Genomic DNA, 21,433 nt, shown 5'->3' with positions numbered 1-21,433 from the left:
AAGTGATCACAACTACAGCTCAGGTGATCATGTAAAGCTCACTACCTGTGAGGCAGGGATACAGTGCCCAGCAGCACCGCTCTACAAAACCCTGCTGAGGAATGAAGCACTCTGTTGACTGCATACAGGCTTGTCTCTTGCTGCCCTTTCTACCCTCCTGGTAGAACATCTTCTACCCTTCTACAAAGGCAGCTTTCAATTAGACCAACTTCTGATGACACTGATGAAGCTCAACTTGCTGCAGCAGTACCTAGCAGAAAGGTTTGGTGTTTTCCAGGGTATTGTCAGTTGAGTGATTAGTTATTGGATTGACATGATGGAAGATAGTCTGAGGGAGTACATTCCATGGTTGCCAAGGGAGATCATCCGTGCTACAATACCACAATGTTTTAAGGACTACTACCAAGGACCAACCTGGATTATCGACTGCTCAGAAATTGCTTTACAGAATGCAATAATCTGGATTAAAGGGGGGAGTCATTCAACCATTACTACACCCAGAACACTATCAAGTACCTTGTGGTCGGTCTGGTGATGTTAATTTCTTCATCATATGGAGGTAGATGTAGCAACAAATATATAACGTTGCATTCTAGGTTCTCGGAGAACCTCTGTCCAGATGATGAGGTCATGGCTGACCGGGGCTTCACAATCCATGAACTGGTGTATGAGAGGAAGGTTAAATGAACAATTCCAGCCTTCACAAAAAGAGGCGCACAGCTGTCAGTGGAGGACACCACATGTACAAGATTGATAGCCAACGTGAGGGTTCATGTGGAACGCGTAATTCAAAGGCTCAAACGGTTTAGAATCATCTCACAGTCAGTGCCAATCGACCTCTCATCGAAAATGGACAAAATACTTTGAATCTGTGCTGCCCTGTGTAACCTGCGCTGACCTGTGTGGTGATATCATTCATGAAGATGTTGAATCAACTGATCAGTCAAATACAATTCACAGGGTTGATTTCCCATGATGAATTAAAGTTGTCTAAAGTTACGTTAAATACATTTCAATTCATTATATAACAACTCAACTGAATTATTTGTTTTACATACTCATTAATATTAATAAAAAACAAAGCCATAAAAATCATTTATACAGTACTGTGACTGTTGATGCAGTAAGTCAGGCTTTTTAATTGAATATTGTATAACTGTGGACCAGCTAGTTAACTAGATTGCTAATTTGCCGGTACGGTATGGTTGGTTAGCTAGTTTCTTGCATATTCTGGCAAAGACCACTGCACTAATAGGAAACTCTTAGGCAACAATTATAAACATTTTCTCTTTTTGTATGTTGAATAAGGCTTAAGTTGAGGAAACTGAACTTGAGCCTGCTTGAAACATGGGTTTTGTTTTGGTTGACCAAGAGTCGGTATATCGCAGGTTGGTTCTTTGTATGCACTGTATGTTTGTGATAAACACATTATTATACCTATATTAATTATACTGTAATTACTGATGCAGCATTTGTGATGTTTTTAGATCAGTTGATTGAGTCTTGCTAATGGGAGTAGCTAATTGGCTGAAATGAACCTACACAAAGGACTGGAGTTGAGGAACACTTGTGAATAACTCGACAGTGAGCCTCTGCTGATGTTTCAAGATATTCATTATGTCTTTGTTTATAGACTAAGAAGAGACGGAACTGTGGTCGTGCCAAGAAGGGCTGTGGGCATGTGCAGGGACAAGGCCATAAAAAAAGTTTGTCATCAGGAACATTGTTGAGGCTGCTGCCGTAGATATCTCAGAGGCTAGCGTGTTTGAATGTGAGTAGATTGTTGAATGGTCTGAGGGCAACTAGTCATGTGATGCTAGCATTGAATGGCACTGGAGCATGTATTTTGTTTGATTAGATCCACCAGATCCTTGGTTTATTACACTTCATACTCAAACATCCTTTCTTCTGGCAAGCCTGTTTTGCCCAAGCTCAATGTGAAACTGCACTACTGCGTGAGCTGTGCCATCCACTGTAAGGTGGTCAGGAACCACTCCACAGAGGCCAGGAAGGACCGCACACCACCATCCCACTTCAGGCCCAGTTGTGAATACTCAAGCACCAAGCTCTGCCATGGCCATTAAATGGTGATCATGAATGTCGAACTCATTCCATGGAGGGCTGAGTATGTGCTAGTTTTCTTTATTTCCTTTCAATTTGTCCAATTAAGACCTACACAACCAGGTGAGGGGGAGTTCCTAAATAATCAGTGACCGTAATGGATCAATCAAGTACAAGGGAGGAGCGAAAACCCATGGAATGAGTTTGACACCTGTGGCCTGCACAAATCCTCATGTCTGGGATATCTGCTTGGATTGAGAGAATCCTCAGTCAAATACAGTAACTGACATTTCCATTCTTGCTTTTCCTCTAACGTTGGCTGTTATTGCATGATGTGATTGTGGAATACTGTTCTGATGGAATGTGTTCTCTTTCTACAGGGTGGCCCACCCAGAGTTCCTCCACAGCCCATGTAAAACAGATTGATTTGAATATATTTTTCACTTGCAAAACATTTATATACATCTTTATAAATATGAATGTCTTATCATTGTAGAAAATATCAGGCAGTCAAGTGTATTTATTTGGAATACTCTCCTTCAATACAGTACAAAATTTACAGTAGTTTAATGTTGATACACAAATACTTAATTACATTATGGTACATGAAAAAAGGCTCTGCAGTTCAAACGAATCCACACAATTCACAAGGGCAGGAGTAAAGGTAACAGAGCAGATAGTCAAGTCAAAGGGAACACAAACACAGTGCAATCAAGAAACCTTGAAAGGGAAAGGAACATTGAAACGAGGGCAAAAACAAGCACACATCAGTAACAAAATATTTTTCTCTGAAGCTGGGGTGACTTAAGGGGAAATACAAAATAAGCTTTACTCATTTGTCCTTTAGATTTTTGTGAAAACTTTTAAGGTTTAGCAGACCACATTGTTACCACATGCACCAGGTTTTAAAAGCATAACGGCAATCCAGTGTAGTACACCAAAGAATAAAATCCAGGATCACTTCCTTTACTTTTTTTCAAGTATTTGCTTACCTTCTGGTCAAAATGGATTTTATGTAAGAGAAACTGCACTGGTCACTGCCAGGGCAAGTATGAGACATCCTGTCCTATTATCCTTGTCTGGTTAGGTTAACTGAATTGGCATTTTCACACTTGCCAAAGCCCAGACATCTCTGCTAGTATTTCAGTTGACAAGCTCTTTAATATAGCTCTGTTAGAACAAGCCATCTATCTACTCTGGGACAGGCAGAATTCATTCTTATAAAGACCCGTAATATCATACATTGATCATGCCATCTCAAACTTCAATCTTTGGCAGTTAATGTACATTATTGTGTACATGCCATTTGGTTTACAGAAAAAACTGTTTTTGCATCATAACACATGAGTAAAGTCACAGGCACATTTGTAAATGGAAGCTATTGTGAGATGAGTCAGAAGCTAGAGTTTTGTGCTGTGCCATCAGCCTGATTTGTGGAACGACAAGGTCATGTCAATGTAGCTAGGTGTCGGAATGGTGACTGATGTGAAACAGCTATAATTAACACTCATTAAAGTCCCCCCCCTAATATCTGTCACATACATTTGTTACTTCTTCTTGAGATTGACCCTGGACCAAGTGTTCTGTCCTCAAATCTATGTTGAGCCAACATCCTCAAACAGTGAACCTCAGGGAGTAAGGCACAATAGACCGATTTTTAAAGAGAAACAACAGATCTGGAGAGATCCTGCCCTTCGAATTAGTGTGAAACGATGCACAACTTCCACATCAGTTCAATAATCAAACCATTTTTTATTTACATTCTAAATATTCTCATTTGAAGAGTAATTACATATCCGTTCATAAGGCATTACATTTAGAACAGCAGTACAGATTAACATTAATGCAACTATGCCCTGTAATTAAATAGTTTAAGATCTTTTCTGATATTTTCTTGTACTCCACTTCAAAGCCACATTCCTTCTTTTTTGGTAAAATGTATTAAAATATCAAATAGTGAAGATACAGAGCTATCGCTGTCAAAACATAAAAGGTCAAATTAACCACCAAAATAAATAAACATTTACCAAACCTATATCCCCCCCAGAGGCATTTATGAGGTAAAGTTTCATTTATTTTATAAAGAAATCCCAAGGCAGATTTTCCAGTCTGTCATACTTCATCTGTGTCATAAGTAGGGCCAGTAGTTTTGCTTGACCATAGAAAACTCTGGGGCCCTAATCAAGAGCTATAAACCCCACGGGCTTCCAAGTTCATTCACTGTGAAGACAAAGAGATTAGGTAAACAAGTAAGGCAACTGCCAAAACCAATCAGGACCTAACTGACCCCTTACCCTCAGTTTCCTAATCTCTCAATGTAAGTGCTTTTTTTAAATTCACAAGTGCGTATTCATCAAGTTCCTTTGAGCAAAGCATTGTTGTGGAAAATAAAATACAAACTATACATCTTGGTAGTCAAAGTTGACCAAAGGGATCTATGAGTCATGATTCCAAGGAAAATGTTTACCAACATCAGTGCTCTATAAAAAACAAGTCCAATGAGAAAAAAGGAAAATCATTGAACAAGACTAAGCATTTCAACGTCACTTCGGAAGAACCACGTACTCAATCTCAACCACAGAGGACTGTGGACAACCACAGACACTACTCATTTATGCCTTAGCAGCAGGTGACAATCTTCTGGATATGTACTTATCAACTGAATATTTTAAAATCTTTTATATGCCCGAGTGCTTTTTTAAAACATGTTTATTTCCTTTTTGGACGATGTAATACAATTTACATGATTAGGCTACTTAAGAAATTAGCGACTGTGCAAATCAAAGTGACTAGTGAAGGGCAATCTAGAATTCAGCATGGGCAGGCTACTTAGCAGGGGCAGACAGGATATTTCATGTTATATCATCAAAATAACTACCTCTTCTCATCCATAAAGATATATGTTGGCAAGACATGGCTGTTAATAGATGTCCCCCAGGTCAACATCATGAAAGGCACAGTACAATGAATATGCAATTGTTTTAAGTCTCACTTGTAAATAATAATCATGTTTAGGTTTGTTTTGTAGTACACAAAGCAGTGGGATATCAAGGACCTAAAATGGCCAAAAATCTTATCCCAGCCCTTTGTTGACGTCAACTCCAAAATAGTGGCAGTGGCTCTCTTCTTTTGTGGAATGAGTTTTAAAAACGTTTTATTTCTTTCAACAGGCTGCACAGAGAAAGGTGCAGGCCATAAATGTAATCTTCTATAAAATATAAATTATCTCGGCAGGTATCTCAGTGCAACAAAAGCAATTAAAGGAAACAAAACAAACATACTGCACCCCATTCCACGACATTCACACTGCTAAAAGCCTAAAACTCTCATTTAACTTAACTTCCAAAATAACAAACACACACATATACACAAACTGAAATTCAAAAGTGCACTCCTCATTGAGGCCAACCCCTCAAATCTCTTCTGAACATTTAACTTGGGATCCTGGGTCCAGTCTGCACCGCAACTTATTAAAATAAATGACCAACAGTAATATATACCATCTACACACAATCTTAAACAACACTGTCTGCCACACCCCCAGGGACTAGGTGTGTTACGGAATGGAATAGATCCGTTAAGTGCTTTTCAAATAGAGCTTTGACAAATTCCAAGGAAGCCTGACTGTTCTTGTTTTTATCTTGGTTAAAATATTGATTACAGTGCAGTCGACGAAACAACTCAAAATGTCACATATAAATCACATTGTCTAGATGGTAGCATCACTGTTTTGTGCACCCAGTTTTTACCAGGATAAGAGAGGAAAGGTAGACCACAGCAGAGAAAGGCACTTTGAGGGGAAAAAAACAAACAAAAAAATACATTCACTCCCTTTACTTCAGAATAAAATCTATTTGAAAGTGCATTTTCTCATTAAGAATTCATGCATTTTGAAAAGTGCATTCAGAGTGGTGAGGATTCTCTTTCCTTTTTAAAAGTGATGCAATTGACCTAATGTGCCTATTTGAAGTCAAGGTTTATGTGGTAACAGTATCAATGCCTTTGCACAAATAATTTACTAAAAGCAGTTTCGTACTACCCCTACCCCCTATTGTGATGCAGACCAAACCCAAGCAGGCCCTTCTCTCAGAGTAAAAAAAAACAAACAAAACCTAAGTACAGAGGCCTGCCCAGCCATCCCTCAGCCTAGCAGGTGCTCCCCGCGGACAATGTGCGAGGAGAACTCGTAGCGGTCCTGGCTGCGATGGCCACAGATGTTGCACTCAAAGGGCTGGCGGAAGCCGTGGCAGCCCATGTGGATGGTGAACATGACGTGGTCCAGGAAGAGCACGCGGCAGTGCTCGCAGCGGAAGGAGCGCAACACGTGCCCCTCTCCGTCCACCACTCGAAACGCCTCCCTGGAGGTGGGGGAGCCTGGGGCCGGGGGGGTGGCAGAGTTGCCATCCTCTTCCCTCTCCCTGGCGTGGCTTGGGCTGTGTCTGTCCCTACCCCTGTGGTGCAGTAGGGGCGGAGGGGGTGGGTGGTGGTTGGAGTGGAGGTGGTGATTGTTGTTGTGGAGAGGCAGGGCAGGCGCCACATTGCTTAACACTTCATCCGGCATGCTCTCAGTGTCTGTGGAGTCCTGGCAAACGTTGCTAGGCGAAGGGGCGTGGCTGAGTCCAAGAGGTAGGTCCTCGTGACCCTCTGCAGCCTCCCTGCCCCCCACTCCTGTGGACCCTAGGCCAGCCCCGGCCCCCATGCAGTCCAGCCTCGGCCCCAGCGGCGCCATGGGGGTGTGAGCTGAGCTGATGACTGGCCGGAGCTCTGACAGGCAGGAGGGGTGAGGGGGTGGCAGCCATAGGGGTCGGAGGCCTTCAGATCCACCAGCTCCTGGCACCCCCAGGTAGCCTCCTCCCAGGACGGTGTAGTGTGGCTGGTCCAGACCGTGGTGTTTCTCCCCGTCCTTGTCAAAGGCGGCGCTGAGCTCGAAAGGTGTGTCAGCTAGACTGTGGCGCATGTGCTTCTGTCCTGCAGGGCAGATAGAAGGCAGGGAATCACACTGTACCACAACTCAGAGAAACTAGTGAGGTGAAGGTAGGTCTTTTTTTTTTTTTTAAACAGACACCTGATCAATGATGTTGTACCCTTTGTGTTACCTGTGTGTGTGTGTGTGAGAGTGGTGCCTTTGCTCACCCCACCCCTTTACACATTCCAATTATGTGCTGACCTACAAATTTCTGTGGTGTGAATCTCTTGCGTTTGGTGATGCTGTTGGCCAGCCGATCGATGAACGTAATCTTGTCTGAGGAAGGTTGCAGCAGGTTGTCAGGCATGAACTCCAGGTCCCTCAGCTCCTCTACTATAGAAGACATGATCACACCGTAGATAAAAGCAGTAACATGCAGTGTTTGTGTATGTATGAATGTGATTTAAATGTCAAAGTTATCAAGGCTCTATAGGTTGCTCTGTGTGCGTGTGTGAGTTTGTTTGCCACTACCTTGAGTGTGAGCACTGGCTGGCTTCTGTGTCTCCAGGCTCTGCAGGTAGCTGTGGCAGCATTCGCGGTGCTCTTCCAGGGTGCTCTGCTGCTTGTAGCTGCGTCCACAGTAACTACACTTATAGGGCTTTCCCACTGTGGGAGATGACACTGGGGACAAAGTCAACATACCGTAAATACAGTACATACAGAATGTGTGTGTGTGTGTACTTTGCTCAGGAACTGACAGGCTCAACTCAGACCCTATTTTCTTCACCCAAGTGTGTGCGATAATGTGTGTACAATAAGTGTATCCCTCTCACCCGAGTGAGTGCGGACGTGGCCGGTGAGAGCGTCCCGTCTGCGGCATGCATAGCTGCAGAAGGGACATTTAAAGGGCTTCTCCCCTGAGTGCAGCTTAATGTGACGAAGCAGGTTCCCCTTCTGTGTAAAGGAGGCCCCACACTGATTGCACTGGAATGGCCGCTCACCTGGGGGAGGCACATACCCGTTTACACACCCCGAACAAACCAAATTTCAAACCAGTTTGAGTAATTTGAAATCAGTTTCACTCCCAGTCACGTGCCCAAATCACAATGTCAACCTGGTTTCGGGGCAGATCTGCTCTGCAAACTAATCTTATCGTATAAAGGACTAATCACTCAATTAATTGGTCAGTCACCTGTGTGGCTGCGTTTGTGCACCATGAGGACATTGGGCCCAATGCAGATCATCCCACAGACGTCACACTTGAGTTTCCCATTGGGCAGCCGGGTGGCACCTCCTGGTGACATGGGCTCCGGACTGGCCAGCTCCCTGTAGCCGCCTCCTGCCTCTCCTCCCTGCTCAGAATCCCCCTCCTCCACCTTGTCCCCTTTCTCATCCTCTGGTCCTGTGCCACGGCCCACCTCCTCATCACTGTACAGTTCCACTTTGATGGAGTTAGCTGGAGAGAGACAGTGAATAGACCATGAGAGTGACATATGATGAGAGCAGACACTGCTGTGCTTGCTAAAGTTGAATAAAAACATCTGAGCCACAAAACCAACTACCATACGCTCCCTTGGGAATAATAAAGTTCCCTACTTCTACAACAAAGGAATTGACTAACTGGAACTTACCACTAAGAGAACGGCTGGGGGAAGTGTGCTGGCTGTTGGGGGTGCTCACTGTGCGGCCTCCCACGGCCCCTGAAAACTCCCTCGAAGAGTCTCCACTGCCTGCAGTCCACACACACAGACAGACACACCACACAGGCCTACTGACATTCTATTCAGTCATCTCAATAATGTCACAACCATAAGGTCAGTAAGTCAGCTAATACAAAGGACTGTCCATGCCCTGCCCTCCATACCTGACATGTAGGGATGGCCATTGCAGTCTTCAGCCATTCTATCACCAGCTAACTGAAGGAAAAAACAAACAGGTAGACAAGAGCCTCTAAATTATTACAGTTGTTCTTCTGTACACACATTCACAGTTCCAGGAAATGCATAGTAGATGAAAATTCCTGAAGTGCAACTGGCCCTCATTGAGCCAAGCCCAGCAATTTCAGAGGACATGAAATGGAGCTAGATACAATGGCCTTTTGTTGAACACTTAGCTATCAATTTCTTCAAGACTGTGGACTAGGCCTATACTGTCTGTAATTTAGGATAGTTGGTTGGTAGAGCTAGATTGCAATACAAGCAAATATGCTACCAGCCATGTACATAACAATTAAAGACTAACTGGGCAAAACCAAGATACATTTGGCTAAGTTTATGTACGGAAGAAAGTCACTAACACTCAGTCAATGTGTATCGAAACATCTAGTTAGCTACTTTACTTGTTTACAGTGCGACAGCCTAAAAAGCTAGCTACTTTTATAGATACATTGGTTATGAAAGTTATTATAACCACCAAACAGACTTTATTCGTGCTGGGTAACGTTACCCGTTTTTGTTCACTTTGGTGGGGGTTGTAACCTGTACTACCTTAGCAAAAATAATATTGTGTTAGCACAGATGAAAGGGTTAGCTAGCTAGTTATGATATTTGACGTTAGTCAGATGGCTCATTTAGTTGGCTAGTTTGTTAGCACATGCTAGCTAACTGAGCTCAGCGACCACTAGCTAGCTGTCTGGCCAGCCTGCCAACTGATAAAGTTGTTAACGAACGTTACTACTGTAACTAGCCAATTGCTTTCAGATACCTAACATTGGCTAGCTAGCTACCGAAGTCAGAAAGACCGACAGTGACAGTTCGATATAACAAAAACAAAATAGTAAAAAACATAAAATAGTACTCTTGATGATGCCTAGCTAAATCATATCGATTGCAAACATTGTATATACAAGTGTTTACTCTCAATTCCACGTTTTAGCATGTCTGGCTGGCTGGCTGGCTAGCTAGTTACATTAATAATGTTTCTTAAGCGGTTGCTATGGTACCCACCGCCCAGAAACATTCACTATTGCTACAGCTAATCAGTTGGCTAGCCTATCTGGCTGTTGGCATCGTCAGCTATACACTTAGTTAAAACCGTTTAAACAAAACATCTGTAGAAACAGCATCTACACAAATCTTTTTCCGAAAATCTTCCGTACCTGTCACGATAGGCCTCGATTCTGTGATTTTATTTTTCTGGTTCTCCGCTTGTTTTCTCTTGCGGCGACAGCATCTCCCGGCAGCATTTACATCAAATCCTAAACAATTTCCGGGATACAGACCGGTTTAATCCAACTCCCATGGATTCTCATCAAGAGAATGTCGTGTATCGAGTTTGTGGCTCCGCTAAGGACTGCCATCTTCCCCCACTGACCCACGTGTTGCACATTAAATGTCACATAGGACCTAGGATTTACAAAGTCCCGTTTTTTAATTCAGAGGAAAATATGATAGTTTTTTATTCCCTGTCGGCTGTCTTTCTTTCATGCAATGATTTGTTGCACTCTTGGCAATTCCCTTTTCACCAGTGTTGTATTTTCACTAAACTAGGCTGCCCTTGTATTCATCAAAGATGGTTTCATTTAGGCTGCAGCCCACTAGCAGTATAATTTTTGCTCCCTAAAGATTTTGATGAGTGGAGGGTTTATGAAAATCAAGTGGTTGGGAAGAAGAAGTGTAGTAAAATCGTTTGAAGGATAAAATATCAAGCATAAGACAGCGAAAGAGTCGGGTACAGTCACTGATCATGTCTAATAATGCAGATTGACTTCAAACATTTATACTGACCTGGGTGAAAAACAAGCTCAATCACATATTTGTATTCCTAAAACTAGAACTTTGGCAGTGGTAGTAATGTTAAAGACAGTATATGAAACAGTTTAGATCGGCTGTTTACTTATCTGCCACAGGGTGGCACTACTGCTGTGTGTGTGTGTGTGTGTGTGTGTGTGTGTGTGTGTGTTTTTGTGTCCAAAAGAGAAAATGTGATTGCATGTGTTATGTTCTGTTAATTACTGATGTCCCCTTTAAGGATGGAGCACCCTTGGTCATGCGCAGTATTGTTCTATGTTATTCTAGTACTAACTAGTTTGAGTAAATGTGAAGCTCCAGTTCAATTGCTTGTATTCCGAGTCTTTCTTATTACATAAATAAGTACTAAGTGTTAAGACACTACAGCATGGTACATCCAAATAAGGCCATGTAGAGCCTGAAAACTAGTTTAGGTTTCCGTTTCCGTTGATTTAATTGCATGATATCAGTTGAAATGTGGCATTCTGGTGTCTCTCGATGCGTCTTGATTCTTGACTCTTGATTGTGTACCTTTGTGTATTCCATGTGTAACTGTGTTGTTTGTGTCGCACTGCTTTGCTTTATCTTGGCCAGGTCGCAGTTGTAAATGAGAACTTGTTCTCAACTGGCCTACCTGGTTAAATAAAGGAGAAATACATTTTATAAATTCTCTCACATACAGTGCATTCGGAAAGTGTTTTTCCACATTTGTTTTTACGTTACAGCCTTATTCTAAATGGATTAAATTGTTTTTTCCCCCCTCATCAATCTACACACAATACCCCATAATGACAAAGCAAAAACTGATTTTAGAAATTTTTGCAAATGTATATCACATTTACATAAGTATTCAAACCCTTTGCTCAGCACTTTGTTGAAGCACCTTTGGCAGCGATTACAGCCTCGAGTCTTCTTGGATATGACACTACAAGCTTGGCACACCTGTATTTGGGGAGTTTCTCCCATTCTTCTCTGCAGATTCTCTCAAACTCTCATCAGGTTGGATGGGGAGCGTTGCTGCACAGCTATTTTCAGGTTTCTCCAGACATGTTAGATCGGGTTCAAGTCCAGGCTCTGGCTGGGCCACTGAAGCAATTCAAAGACTTGTCCTGAAGGTGAACACCTTTGCCCCAGTCTGAGGTCCCGAGCACTCTGTAGCAGTTTTTCATCAAGGATCTCTCTGTATTTTGCTCCGTTCATCTTTCCCTCGATCCTGACTAGTCTCACAGTCCCTGCCGCTGAAAAACATTCCCACAGCATGATGCTGGCACTATGCTTGACCATAGGGATGGTGCCAGGTTTCCTCCAGATGCAACGCTTGGCATTCAGGCCACAGAGTTCAATCTTGGTTTCATCAGACCAGAGAATCTTGTTTCTCATGGTCTGAGAGTCCTTTCGGTGCCTTTTGGCAAACTCCAAGCGGGCTGACATGTGCTTTTTACTGAGGAGTGGCTTCTGTCTGGCCACTCTACCATAAAGGCCTGATTGGTGGAGTGCTGCAGAGATGGTTGTCCTTCTGGAAGGTTCTCCCATCTCCACAGAGGAACTCTGGAGCTCCGTCAGCGTAACCATCAGGTTCTTGGTCATCTCCCTGACCAAGGCCAGAGTCATCTCCCCCGATTGTTCAGTTTGGCCGTGCGGCCAACTCTAGGGAGAGTCTCGATGGTTCCAAACTTCTTCCATTTAAGAATGATGGAGGCCACTTTGTTCTTGGGGACCTTCGATGCTGCAGACATTTTTTGGTACCCTTCCCCAGATCTGTGCCTCGACACAATCCTGTCTTGGAGCTCTAAGGACAATTCCTTCAACCTCGTGGCTTGGTTTTTTCTCTGACATGCACTGTCAACTGTGGGACCTTTTATAGACAGGTGTGTTCCTTTCCAAATCTTGTTCAATCAACTGAATATACCACAGGTGGATTCCAATCTGTCACACCCTGATCTGTTTCACCTGTGTTTGTGCTTGTCACCACCCCCTCCAGGTGTCGCCCATCTTCCCCATTATCCCCAGTGTATTTATACCTGTGTTCTCAGTTTGTCTGTTGCCAGTTCGTTTTGTCCGTCAAGCCTAAAAGCGGGTTTCCCCTTGCTCCTGTCTTTTTCTAGAGTTCCTGTTTACTAGTTTTCCCGGTTTTGACTATTCTGCCTGCCCTGACCCTGCCTGCCGTTCTGTACCTTTTGACTCTGATTTGGATTATTGACCTCTGCCTGCCCTTGACCTGTCGTTTTGCCTGTCCCTGTTCTAGTAATAAACTTTTGTTACTTCGACACTGTCTGCATCTGGGTCTTCCCTAAAATGTGATACAATCAAGTTGTAGAAACATTTCAAGGATGATCAATGGAAACAGGATGCACCTGAGCTCAATTTCGAGTCTCATAGTAAAGGGTCTGAATTTTATTTTTATTTTTTATCCGTTATTTTACCAGGTAAGTTGACTGAGAACACATTCTCATTTGCAGCAACGACCTGGGGAATAGTTACAGGGGAGAGGAGGGGGATGAATGAGCCAATTGTAAACTGGGGATTTTTAGGTGACCGTGACGGTTTGAGGGCCAGATTGGGAATTTAGCCAGGACACCAGGGTTAACACCCCTACAATCATCAAATCAAATCAAATTAATTTATATAGCCCTTCGTACATCAGCTGATATCTCAAAGTGCTGTACAGAAACCCAGCCTAAAACCCCAAACAGCAAGCAATGCAGGTGTAGAAGCACGGTGGCTAGGAAAACCTCCCTCGAAAGGCCCAAACCTAGGAAGAAACCTAGAGAGGAACCAGGCTATGTGGGGTGGGCAGTCCTCTTCTGGCTGTGCCGGGTGGAGATTATAACAGAACATGGCCAAGATGTTCAATCAATCCCTATCCCAGTCTGTTGTTCCCACATGCTTCAAGAGGGCCACCATTGTTCCTGTTCCCAAGAAAGCTAAGGTAACTGAGCTAAACGACTACCGCCCCGTAGCACTCACTTCCGTCATCATGAAGTGCTTTGAGAGACTAGTCAAGGACCATATCACCTCCACCCTACCTGACACCCTAGACCCACTCCAATTTGCTTACCGCCCAAATAGGTCCACAGACGATGCAATCTCAACCACACTGCACACTGCCCTAACCCATCTGGACAAGAGGAATACCTATGTGAGAATGCTGTTCATCGACTACAGCTAGGCATTCAACACCATAGTACCCTCCAAGCTCGTCATCAAGCTCGAGACCCTGGGTCTCGACCCCGCCCTGTGCAACTGGGTACTGGACTTCCTGACGGGCCGCCCCCAGGTGGTGAGGGTAGGCAACAACATCTCCTCCCCGCTGATCCTCAACACTGGGGCCCCACAAGGGTGCGTTCTGAGCCCTCTCCTGTACTCCCTGTTCACCCACGACTGCGTGGCCACGCACGCCTCCAACTCAATCATCAAGTTTGCGGACGACACAACAGTGGTAGGCTTGATTACCAACAACGACGAGACGGCCTACAGGGAGGAGGTGAGGGCCCTCGGAGTGTGGTGTCAGGAAAATAACCTCACACTCAACGTCAACAAAACTAAGGAGATGATTGTGGACTTCAGGAAACAGCAGAGGGAACACCCCCCTATTCACATCGATGGAACAGTGGTGGAGAGGGTAGTAAGTTTTAAGTTCCTCGGCGTACACATCACAGACAAACTGAATTGGTCCACCCACACAGACAGCATCGTGAAGAAGGCGCAGCAGCGCCTCTTCAACCTCAGGAGGCTGAAGAAATTTGGCTTGTCACCAAAAGCACTCACAAACTTCTACAGATGCACAATCGAGAGCATCCTGTCGGGCTGTATCACCGCCTGGTACGGCAACTGCTCCGCCCACAACCGTAAGGCTCTCCAGAGGGTAGTGAGGTCTGCACAACGCATCACCGGGGGCAAACTACCTGCCCTCCAGGACACCTACACCACCCGATGTTACAGGAAGGCCATAAAGATGATCAAGGATAACAACCACCCAAACCACTGCCTGTTCACCCCGCTATCATCCAGAAGGCGAGGTCAGTACAGGTGCATCAAAGCTGGGACCGAGAGACTGAAAAACAGCTTCTATCTCAAGGCCATCAGACTGTTAAACAGCCACCACTAACATTGAGTGGCTGCTGCCAACACACTGACTCAACTCCAGCCACTTTAATAATGGGAATTGATGGGAGATGATGTAAAATATATCACTAGCCACTTTAAACAATGCTACCTAATATAATGTTTACATACCCTACATTATTCATCTTATATGTATATGTATATACTGTACTCTATATCATCTACTGCATCTTTATGTAATACATGTATCACTAGCCACTTTAAACTATGCCACTTTGTTTACATACTCATCTCATATGTATATACTGCACTCAATACCATCTACTGTATCTTGCCTATGCCGCTCTGTACCATCACTCATTCATATATCTTTATGTACATATTCTTTATCCCCTTACACTTGTGTCTATAAGGTAGTAGTTTTGGAATTGTTAGCTAGATTACTTGTTGATTATTACTGCATTGTCGGAACTAGAAGCACAAGCATTTTGCTACACTCGCATTAACATCTGCTAACCATGTGTATGTGACAAATAAAATTTTATTTTGATTTGATGTTCAAATGTTCATAAATGACCAGCATGGTCGAATAATAATAAGGCAGAACAGTTGAAACTGGAGCAGCAGCACGGCCAGGTGGACTGGGGACAGCAAGGAGTCATCATGTCAGGTAGTCCTGGGGCATGGTCCTAGGGCTCAGGTCCTCAGAGAGAGAGAAAGAAAGAGAGAAGGAGAGAATTAGAGAACGCACACTTAGATTCACACAGGACACCGAATAGGACAGGAGAAGTACTCCAGATATAACAAACTGACCCTAGCCCCCGACACATAAACTACTGCAGCATAAATACTGGAGGCTGAGACAGGAGGGGTCAGGAGACACTGTGGCCCCATCCGAGGACACCCCCGGACAGGGCCAAACAGGAAGGATATAACCCCACCCACTTTGCCAAAGCACAGCTCCCACACCACTAGAGGGATATCTTCAACCACCAACTTACCATCCTGAGACAAGCCTGAGTATAGCCCACAAAGATCTCCGCCATAGCACAACCCAAGGGGGGGCACCAACCCAGACAGGACGACCACATCAGTGAATCAACCCACTCAGGTGACGCACCCCTTCCAGGGACGGCATGAGAGAGCCCCAGTAAGCCAGTGACTCAGCCCCTGTAATAGGGCTAGATGCAGAGAATCCCAGTGGAAAGAGGGGAACCGGCCAGGCAGAGACAGCAAGGGCGGTTTGTTGCTCCAGAGCCTTTCCGTTCACCTTCCCACTCCTGGGCCAGACTACACTCAATCATATGACCCACTAAAGAAATTAGTCTTCAATAAAGACTTAAAGGTTGAGACCGAGTTTGCGTCTCTGACATGGGTAGGCAGACCGTTCCATAAAAATGGAGCTCTATAGGAGAAAGCCCTGCCTCCAGCTGTTTGCTTAGAAATTCTAGGGACAATTAGGAGGCCTGCGTCTTGTGACCGTAGCGTACGTGTAGGTATGTACGGCAGGACCAAATCAGATAGATAGGTAGGAGCAAGCCCATGTAATGCTTTGTAGGTTAGCAGTAAAACCTTGAAATCAGCCCTTGCTCTGACAGGAAGCCAGTGTAGAGAGGCTAGCACTGGAGTAATATGATAAATTTTTTGGGTTCTAGTCAGGATTCTAGCAGCCGTATTTAGCACTAACTGAAGTTTATTTAGTGCTTTATCCGGGTAGCCGGAAAGTAGAGCATTGCAGTAGTCTAACCTAGAAGTGACAAAAGCATGGATTAATTTTTCTGCATCATTTTTGGACAGAAAGTTTCTGATTTTTGCAATGTTACGTAGATGGAAAAAAGCACAATAAGTGCCATGGGATCTTTAATGACCTCAGAGAGTCAGGACACCCGTTTAACTTCCCATCCGAAAGACAGCACCCTACACAGAGCAGTGTCCCCAATCACTGCCCTGGGGTATGTTTTTAGACCAGAGGAAAGAGTGCTTCCCACTGGCCCTCCAACACCACTTCCAGCAACATCTGGTCTCCCATCCAGGAACTGACCAGGACCAACCCTGCTTAGCTTCAGAAGCAAGCCAGCAGTGGTATGATGGGTGGTATGCTGCTGAATACTTAGGTAAATAAGCTACGACCTACTTCCGGCGCCGACAGAGATGGCCGCCTCGCTTCGCGTTCCTAGGAAACTATGCAGTTTTTTGTTTTTTTACGTGTTATTTCTTACATTAGTACCCCAGGTCATCTTAGGTTTCATTACATACAGTCGAGAAGAACTACTGAATATAAGATCAGCATCAACTCACCACCAGTACGACCAAGAATATGTTTTTCGCGACGCGGATCCTGTGTTCTGCCTTACAAACAGGACAACGGAGTGGATCCTATGCAGCGACCCAAAAAAACGACTCCGAAAGAGAGGGAAACGAGGCGGTCTTCTGGTCAGACTCCGGAGACGGGCACAGCGCGCACCACTCCCTAGCATTCTTCTTGCCAATGTCCAGTCTCTTGACAACAAGGTTGATGAAATCCGAGCAAGGGTAGCATTCCAGAGGGACATCAGAGACTGTAACGTTCTTTGCTTCACGGAAACGTGGCTTACTGGAGAGACGCTATCCGAAGCGGTGCAGCCAACAGGTTTCTCCACGCATCGCGCAGACAGGAAAAAACATCTTTCTGGTAAAAAGAGGGGCGGGGGCGTATGCCTTATGACTAACGTGACATGGTGCGATGAAAGAAACATACAGGAACTCAAATCCTTCTGTTCACCTGATTTAGAATTCCTCACAATCAAATGTAGACCGCATTATCTACCAAGAGAATTCTCTTCGATTATAATCACAGCCGTATATATCCCCCCCCAAGCAGACACATCGATGGCTCTGAACGAACTTTATTTAACTCTCTGCAAACTGGAAACAATTTATCCGGAGGCTGCATTCATTGTAGCTGGGGATTTTAACAAGGCTAATCTGAAAACAAGACTCCCCAAATTTTATCAGCATATCGATTGCGCAACCAGGGGAGGAAAGACCTTGGACCATTGTTACTCTAACTTCCGCGACGCATATAAGGCCCTGCCCCGCCCCCCTTTCGGAAAAGCTGACCACGACTCCATTTTGTTGATCCCTGCCTACAGACAGAAACTAAAACAAGAGGCTCCCACGCTGAGGTCTGTCCAACGCTGGTCCGACCAAGCTGACTCCACACTCCAAGACTGCTTCCATCACGTGGACTGGGAGATGTTTCGTATTGCGTCAGATAACAACATTGACGAATACGCTGATTCGGTGTGCGAGTTCATTAGAACGTGCGTTGAAGATGTCGTTCCCATAGCAACGATTAAAACATTCCCTAACCAGAAACCGTGGATTGATGGCAGCATTCGTGTGAAACTGAAAGCGCGAACCACTGCCTTTAATCAGGGCAAGGTGTCTGGTAACATGACCGAATACAAACAGTGCAGCTATTCCCTCCGCAAGGCTATCAAACAAGCTAAGCGCCAGTACAGAGACAAAGTAGAATCTCAATTCAACGGCTCAGACACAAGAGGCATGTGGCAGGGTCTACAGTCAATCACGGACTACAGGAAGAAACCCAGCCCAGTCACGGACCAGGATGTCTTGCTCCCAGGCAGACTAAATAACTTTTTTGCCCGCTTTGAGGACAATACAGTGCCACTGACACGGCCTGCAACGAAAACATGCGGTCTCTCCTTCACTGCAGCCGAGGTGAGTAAGACATTTAAACGTGTTAACCCTCGCAAGGCTGCAGGCCCAGATGGCATCCCCAGCCGCGCCCTCAGAGCATGCGCAGACCAGCTGGCCGGTGTGTTTACGGACATATTCAATTAATCCCTATACCAGTCTGCTGTTCCCACATGCTTCAAGAGGGCCACCATTGTTCCTGTTCCCAAGAAAGCTAAGGTAACTGAGCTAAATGACTACCGCCCCGTAGCACTCACATCCGTCATCATGAAGTGCTTTGAGAGACTAGTCAAGGACCATATCACCTCCACCCTACCTGACACCCTAGACCCACTCCAATTTGCTTACCGCCCAAATAGGTCCACAGACGATGCAATCTCAACCACACTGCACACTGCCCTAACCCATCTGGACAAGAGGAATACCTATGTGAGAATGCTGTTCATCGACTACAGCTCGGCATTCAACACCATAGTACCCTCCAAGCTCGTCATCAAGCTCGAGACCCTGGGTCTCGACCCCGCCCTGTGCAACTGGCTACTGGACTTCCTGACGGGCCGCCCCCAGGTGGTGAGGGTAGGCAACAACATCTCCTCCCCGCTGATCCTCAACACTGGGGCCCCACAAGGTTGCGTTCTGAGCCCTCTCCTGTACTCCCTGTTCACCCACGACTGCGTGGCCACGCACGCCTCCAACTCAATCATCAAGTTTGCGGACGACACAACAGTGGTAGGCTTGATTACCAACAACGATGAGACGGCCTACAGGGAGGAGGTGAGGGCCCTCGGAGTGTGGTGTCAGGAAAACAACCTCACACTCAACGTCAACAAAACTAAGGAGATGATTGTGGACTTCAGGAAACAGCAGAGGGAACACCCCCCTATCCACATCGATGGAACAGTAGTGGAGAGGGTAGCAAGTTTTAAGTTCCTCGGCATACACATCACAGACAAACTGAATTGGTCCACTCACACAGACAGCATCGTGAAGAAGGCGCAGCAGCGCCTCTTCAACCTCAGGAGGCTGAAGAAATTCGGCTTGTCACCAAAAGCACTCACAAACTTCTACAGATGCACAATCGAGAGCATCCTGGCGGGCTGTATCACCGCCTGGTATGGCAACTGCACCGCCCTCAACCGTAAGGCTCTCCAGAGGGTAGTGAGGTCTGCACAACGCATCACCGGGGGCAAACTACCTGCCCTCCAGGACACCTACACCACCCGATGTCACAGGAAGGCCATAAAGATCATCAAGGACATCAACCACCCGAGCCACTGCCTGTTCACCCCGCTATCATCCAGAAGGCGAGGTCAGTACAGGTGCATCAAAGCTGGGACCGAGAGACTGAAAAACAGCTTCTATCTCAAGGCCATCAGACTGTTAAACAGCCACCACTAACACTGAGTGGCTGCTGCCAACACACTGACACTGACTCAACTCCAGCCACTTTAATAATGGGAATTGATGGGAAATGATGTAAATATATCACTAGCCACTTTAAACAATGCTACCTTATATAAATGTTACTTACCCTACATTATTCATCTCATATGCATACGTATATACTGTACTCTATATCATCGACGGTATCCTTATGTAATACATGTATCACTAGCCACTTTATACTATACTATGCCACTTTGTTTACATACTCATCTCATTTGTACATACTGTACCCGATACCATCTACTGTATCTTGCCTATGCTGCTCTGTACCATCACTCATTCATATATCCTTATGTACATATTCTTTATCCCCTTACACTGTGTACAAGACAGTAGTTTTGGAATTGTTAGTTAGATTACTTGTTATTACTGCATTGTCGGAACTAGAAGCACAAGCATTTCGCTACACTCGCATTAACATCTGCTAACCATGTGTATGTGACAAATAAAATTTGATTTGATTTGATTTGATTTATTTCTATATATTTTTTTAACATAACATTATGGGGTATTGTGTGTAGATTGATGAAACATTAAAAAAAATCTATTTTAGAATAAGAACGTAACAAAATGTGGAAAAAGGGAATACTTTCCGAATGCACTGTATAGACACCCACAGTCAAATAGATTAGATTAAATTCTTATGCTCCGAGCTCCAACAGTGCAGGTCAAAAAAGGGAATGAATGAGACAATAATAACAAATAAAAAAAATACAAATTACAATAAGAATATATACACTTTACAACTGTAGCAATGATACACTACATATTCGTCGCCAAACCCACTGGCTCCAGGTCATCTATAAGTCTTTGCTAGGTAAAGCCCCTTCTTATCTCAGCTCACTGGTCACCATAGCAACACCCACCCATAGCACGTGCTCCAGCAGGTATATACAGTGCCTTGCGAAAGTATTCGGCCCCCTTGAACTTTGCGACCTTTTGCCACATTTCAGGCTTCAAACATAAAGATATAAAACTGTATTTTTTTGTGAAGAATCAACAACAAGTGGGACACAATCATGAAGTGGAACGACATTTATTGGATATTTCAAACTTTTTTAACAAATCAAAAACTGAAAAATTGGGCGTGCAAAATTATTCAGCCCCTTTACTTTCAGTGCAACTCCAGAAGTTCAGTGAGGATCTCTGAATGATCCAATGTTGACCTAAATGACTAATGATGATAAATACAATCCACCTGTGTGTAATCAAGTCTCCGTATAAATGCACCTGCACTGTGATAGTCTCAGAGGTCCGTTAAAAGCGCAGAGAGCATCATGAAGAACAAGGAACACACCAGGCAGGTCCGAGATACTGTTGTGAAGAAGTTTAAAGCCGGATTTGGATACAAATAGATTTCCCAAGCTTTAAACATCCCAAGGAGCACTGTGCAAGCGATAATATTGAAATGGAAGACCACTGCAAATCTACCAAGACCTGGCCGTCCCTCTAAACTTTCAGCTCATACAAGGAGAAGACTGATCAGAGATGCAGCCAAGAGGCCCATGATCACTCTGGATGAACTGCA

At 44.6% G+C, this 21,433-nt stretch overlaps 1 protein-coding gene across 2 annotated transcripts; it reads right to left on the bottom strand.

The window, feature by feature from the left end:
- Window positions 1-2,566: 2,566 nt before the first annotated feature.
- Window positions 2,567-10,292, bottom strand: LOC139413531 (zinc finger protein Eos-like). 2 transcript variants are annotated; one of them, XM_071161028.1, is made up of 8 exons: window positions 10,065-10,292; window positions 8,832-8,883; window positions 8,599-8,697; window positions 8,160-8,423; window positions 7,801-7,968; window positions 7,499-7,648; window positions 7,229-7,360; window positions 2,567-7,029 (listed from the first exon to the last, which is right to left on the bottom strand). In XM_071161028.1, exons 2-8 carry the CDS (start codon window positions 8,866-8,868, stop codon window positions 6,203-6,205), a joined length of 1,677 nt encoding a protein of 558 aa, XP_071017129.1. In that variant the 5' UTR covers window positions 8,869-8,883; window positions 10,065-10,292; the 3' UTR covers window positions 2,567-6,202. The 2 variants fall into 2 exon arrangements, with proteins under 2 accessions (XP_071017129.1, XP_071017131.1); XM_071161030.1 differs by having other exon boundaries at window positions 8,599-8,735; window positions 10,065-10,276.
- Window positions 10,293-21,433: the final 11,141 nt, after the last annotated feature.

The sequence above is a fragment of the Oncorhynchus clarkii genome, chromosome 7 (genome assembly GCF_045791955.1).
Source record: "Oncorhynchus clarkii lewisi isolate Uvic-CL-2024 chromosome 7, UVic_Ocla_1.0, whole genome shotgun sequence".
NCBI classification, from domain to species: Eukaryota; Metazoa; Chordata; class Actinopteri; order Salmoniformes; family Salmonidae; genus Oncorhynchus; species Oncorhynchus clarkii.
The sequence above is the reverse complement of the archived record's forward strand: the minus strand, read 5'-3'. Positions and strand labels throughout refer to the sequence as shown.